Below are 5,208 nucleotides of genomic sequence, written 5' to 3'. Positions count from 1 at the left end.
TTTTCATAAGTAATGCCTGTGTAACAAATACAATGGATGGTTTTTGGGGGGGATGTGAACACTTGGATGTGAAATTAAATTCTTTGGGATCAATTTTATGTAATATGAGCAATATTTTTCCAGATATTAGCCATATATGGTCTGACAACAGGATTTATTCTGTAAAAACAAATATTTTCACCAGACTTTAGTCAGTGTGCTGATCTCCACAGTACACACCTTTGGATGTTATACACACATTCCAGCATCTCTGCCATGCATGAAAGAACTGGAAATAATTTTGTGACTTTTTTTCTGTGCTATAACATTACTTTATGTAGTAGTTCTTACAGTGGAGACACATGGTGTGTATTAACAATATCGTATTTGTGTTATCATTTGGTATGATGTTTTGTTTCAGTGCTTTTCAGCAGGTGCTGAAATAGGCCCACATAAAAGTGAACATGCTTATCAATTCATGGTAAGTTTGTTAAATATTTATCTTTGCTTGTGCCATTCATTAATATTTTAGTCATTGACACTTTGACTGCCAGGTTGCACCACAGAACTGTTTGCTAGAGTTACCAAGGTTACATTGCTCAGAAATAGCAACAGTACTTCTTGAAGTTAGTTTCGCAGGACCATAGATGCAAATAGTGAGAAGGCATGTTCTTTCCTCTTATTTTTTTATTGCTAGTGGGGTCGGACTAAGTCCCTTGTACTGCGGCCACTTCTGGCCTATTGTATCATCCCCAGATGATAGGTGAGGGTGATTGTGGAGCAGTTGGTGGAATGAAGATTGGCATGGGAAACCGAAGTACTCGGAGAAAACCTGCCCCAGTGCCACTTTGTCCACCACAAATCCCACTTGACCAGACCTGGGATCAAACCCGGGCCACCACGGTGGGAATCCAGCGGCTAACCTCTTGAGCTATGGCGTGGCCTATAATAGTGTGTTACGATATCTCCAAAATGTAGTAGTAACCAATGTCACAGTGATAATATTTTATGAAAAATTAATGATGATAACCAGGGATTGAAAAACATGGCACCAGTGACAACTGAACAATTCAGCCAGCCAGTAGTTCCCCACATGGTATTTTGAAATTTGGTTTAGGAGTTCCAGTAATTCCGGTATACTTGTGGTACAGAGGAAATGATGAACCACATTAAACAAAAGCTAAGATCAGTATAATCAAGTTACAGTAGTTAATCTCTTTTATATTTTATTTTTTCNGTTTTTTAGAATACAGGTAATCCTTAGCATATATAATGAAATGTGTGTATGTAATTTTTACAGGATTCAGGTGCCATTGGCATGTGCCTGGGTCGTGGGGGTTGGTCTGCTCGAGAAGAATTGCATCTTCTTGATGCAATCGAACAGTTTGGGTTTGGCAACTGGGAAGACATAAGTAGACATATAGAGACTCGTTCTCCAGAAGGTATTAAATTGTTCCTACACATTATATTTTGTGAATTAAGTGTAAGGTTAGTAAGATGTACCAAAGTATTAATTTAAATATGAGATATAACCTGGTGCTGCAGTTGTAAGAACAAAAACCAAGAAAGGGAAGTCAGAATTCGTACCAGGGGCCACTTGTAATGAACTCTCACTTAAGATGTTTATGATGAGAAGCAGGTATAACAGATGGGATGAGTATGGTCTTTGGATTGCCAGTGAAGGTACCAAAATAAGGATGTATGGGACACCTTTTCCTCTATTGGGACTTAGTGACTGTAAGGTTAGAATTTTGTGTACAGTGACCTGATTGGGATTCTGCACTTTGAAAAAGTCCAGGATTATAGTTGGTGGTGGGAGGGAGGTGGTCTGTAATGAGATTTTTGTGAATGAGCAGTTCATTTCTTAGTGATATAAAGGGTATTCACAAGGGTTGCAGGCCGGTTCTGCTTGCCACAGTTCAAATTAGCATTTTTCTGATTTAAACAATAAACTATCAGTTCGGTACAAATTATTTTCTTGTCTTCCTTCAGTCTGCTGCTGCATTTGTTGCACTTGTTATTGCAGAGGCCAAGGAGGAATACATTTCAAGATATATAGGTGGTAGTATTGGCCGTTTAACATGGCCTGCGGCTGCCAGTTCCAGGCCAAACCTGAGTGACCAAACTAATCCAGACTGTGGTCCACTGTCACCTGCACTCACTGCCAGACTTCCACCTTTGGATGTTACTCCTGATGAAGCTGCGCTACTTGGTTACATGCCTCAACGAGATGACTTTGAAAGGGTATGTTTATGTGTCCTTAGAATATGTAGGTGATTAAATTCTTTACAGAATTATCCAGTAACTTATTTGGACCAAGAGAGATGAAGTGACAGAAGGTTGGAGAAAACTTCATAATGAGGAGATTCATAACTTGTACTCATCTCCAAGTATAATTAGAATGGTTAAGTCAAGGAGGATGAGGTGAACAGGGCTTGTAGCACGAATGAGGGAGACAAGGAATGCATGTAGGATATTGGTGGGAAAGCCAGAAGGAAAGAGACCACCGGAAAGATCAAGGCTTAGGTGGGTGGAAGGACCTGTGGAGGGCTCTTGTGAACACGGTAATGAACCTTTGTGGTCCATAAAATGCTGGGAAATTCTTAAGTAGCTGCAGAATTGGCGGTTCCTCAAGAAGGGCTTAGCTCCATGAGTAAGTAAGTAAGTGTTATCCGGTAACTGTGTTTCATTCTTAAGTTTAGTATATTGTCACAATTCATGTATGTCGCTATAGACTGGGTTTGGATTGGTGACTCAATTTATGGAAGGTGTACGTGAAGAATGAATTCAAGATGTATTTTACTTAAATTTACGTTCATTGCATTTCATTAGATTGATAAATCACAACATATTTCAGGAATATGACAATACAGCAGAATCCTTGGTGTCCTCGTTATTTGTGAACAGTTTAGAAGATGAAGATTATGATGTTGGTGAGTCTCATTATAACCTTTGTAATTTGGTTTCTGTAATTACTGTTGGTGTTTGAAACTTCTTTTAAAGACAGAAAAGTCTTAAGCGATCAATGATAATTGAACTTGAACTGTAGATATAGGAGACATAGAAATGGAGGAACATTCATCAGCCCAAGTGATTATAGATAAGCTGACAGTGAGTTTGACTAATATTACATTGTCCTTGCCTCTTCTAGTCTACAAATAAACAACTTGTACTTTTCATCAGAAATAACCAGTTTGCAGAACTTGGGAGTTAATTTCTTGAAAACTTATCATGTTTAGCAAAACCATGAAACCACAAAATGCACAAAACTGTGAAAACACATTAAACTAATTTACGTATATAAATGTATGTAATATAAGCTATTTCCATCATGTCATGAACGTAGAAATATGGTCTACATAGTGAATATGAAGGGTGCTGTCTTTTGAGATCTGACACTGTAAAGTCTGATAGAGGTTTACTGAGGTTTGAGATGAATGTACTACCTGCATCTTCAAGGTCAAAGGTTATTCTCATCAAGTAGAGCTTGCTTGTTGCATCCTCATTTTGCTCTTGGAACCTGAGAAAGCAGGCTGTACCTTCCTTCACAGTATAGTTAAAACTTGTAGCAGACCACAAGGCATCAGATCCCAGAAGGTGGTAATACTATTCATAGTTACCACCATGAGAATCACATTTAGCTTAATAAATATGCTTTGGAAACATTATTAAATTGTCATAAAAGTGATATTTCCTGAGAATTTAAGATGAAGTTTGAGAAGCAGAAGTGACCTTATAGAAAAGCTCCTGAGGTTGCTAGCAAATTTTAAGCTATTCAGCAAGACGACAGCAAACTGATGGTCATAAGGAGTATTAGTGAACATGCAATTACAGACATTCACATTAAGCAAAGAGCAATTACTGTATATTTGTAGCAGACATTTTGGTGTTTATATGAGGTCACAAAATTCATTTCTTTTTGTGTTGTATATGTCTTTTTCTGTTTGTACATCAGGTATTTCATTTTACATCATTGAAGCCTATGAAACTTAATTTATAATTGTGCACAGAATAAAATAATATTATTAACCTTGATTTATTTCCATATGTTAAGCTCTCAAATTGGCCCAAGTTGACATGTACACTCGAAGACTACGAGAGAGAGCTAGACGGAAACGGGTATCGCGAGACTTCCAACTGGTGTCACAGTTTTTCTCAGCCAACCGTAAAGACAGGCCTTCATCAAGGAAGAAATTATCAAAGGAAGAGAAGTAAGTTCATTGTAGTTTGCAGTTTAAGGAGAGTAAAACTTCTTCATTTGAGAGTTTTTGAAACCAAAAATGCATTGAATTAAATTGGCTGGAGCATCATACACTGTGAAGGCCAAGTACAGAAAACTTTTGCCCCAGTGGATTTTTTGAGTTGACCTAATCCTTCCAGCCACACTAGGCCCTGGGGTTTACTCAGCCTCTAACAGAAATGAGTACCAGGAATTAATAAGGCTGACAACCTTACCGCCATCTTTGAGCCGATTGTCTAAATACTGTGGGACCCTCAACGTCTCACAACCCTATGAGCCTTCACAGCCTGGTACAGGGATAGCTTTACTTACTTTTTACTTTTAGAGAGAAAGGAACATCTGAAACTGAGTGTGCTACACTTTCTGCATCTTGGGGCAACGGCCTGGAGTTCTGTAACTTCTGATACTAGGGAACACTGCTTCAGTGCGTGGATATGTGTTTACCGAGCCATTGCCTGACAATACGTTGATCAGATATGTTACAGTACTAAGAAACTTCAATTTTATGATGCAGGGAGTTTCATGACCACATGAGAGTGTTCACACAGTTCCACACTGCCCAGGAGCATGAACAGTTCCTCCAGAACTTGCAGAAAGAGAGAGAACTCAAGATAAGGATAAGTGAACTGGCAAGGTATCGACGAAATGGGCTGACGCGACATGAAGAATGTGCACACTTTGAGCAAGAACGAGTTCAGCATGAAGAATGGAAGGAGAAGAGATCTGTAAGTTGCATTTTTATTATAATTACTGTGTACATATTGAAAATGCATGCTGAGTATGAGGACATACTTTGTTGCTTCCTCTCTGTGCCCAGAGCAGCACCAGGAAGTGGAGGCAAGATAAAAAGAGAGGGGCATGTTGTCAAGACAACACAGCAGAGTCAGATAAATTTACAGTTATCAACAGCTTCTAGACCATCCATACCATTTGCAATTTAGTGTACTACATCAACATTTTGCATTTATAAATTTCTCCCCCCCCCCTCT

General features: G+C 38.7%; 1 protein-coding gene across 3 annotated transcripts in view; it reads left to right on the top strand.

Moving 5' to 3' along the window:
- The window catches only part of LOC111863334 (transcriptional adapter 2B), a 14,273-nt gene that overhangs the window by 1,199 nt on the left and 7,866 nt on the right, over positions 1-5,208 (top strand). For all 3 annotated transcript variants that reach the window (XM_023849577.2, XM_023849578.2, XM_023849579.2), the window contains 6 exons: positions 401-460; positions 1,280-1,421; positions 2,006-2,223; positions 2,837-2,912; positions 4,034-4,190; positions 4,734-4,944. In XM_023849577.2, coding sequence (XP_023705345.1) covers positions 401-460; positions 1,280-1,421; positions 2,006-2,223; positions 2,837-2,912; positions 4,034-4,190; positions 4,734-4,944 — 864 coding nt within the window. The remainder of the gene's footprint in view (positions 1-400; positions 461-1,279; positions 1,422-2,005; positions 2,224-2,836; positions 2,913-4,033; positions 4,191-4,733; positions 4,945-5,208) is intronic.

The sequence above is a fragment of the Cryptotermes secundus genome, unplaced genomic scaffold (assembly GCF_002891405.2).
Source record: "Cryptotermes secundus unplaced genomic scaffold, Csec_1.0 scaffold159, whole genome shotgun sequence".
NCBI classification, from domain to species: domain Eukaryota; kingdom Metazoa; phylum Arthropoda; class Insecta; order Blattodea; family Kalotermitidae; genus Cryptotermes; species Cryptotermes secundus.
The sequence above is the reverse complement of the archived record's forward strand: the minus strand, read 5'-3'. Positions and strand labels throughout refer to the sequence as shown.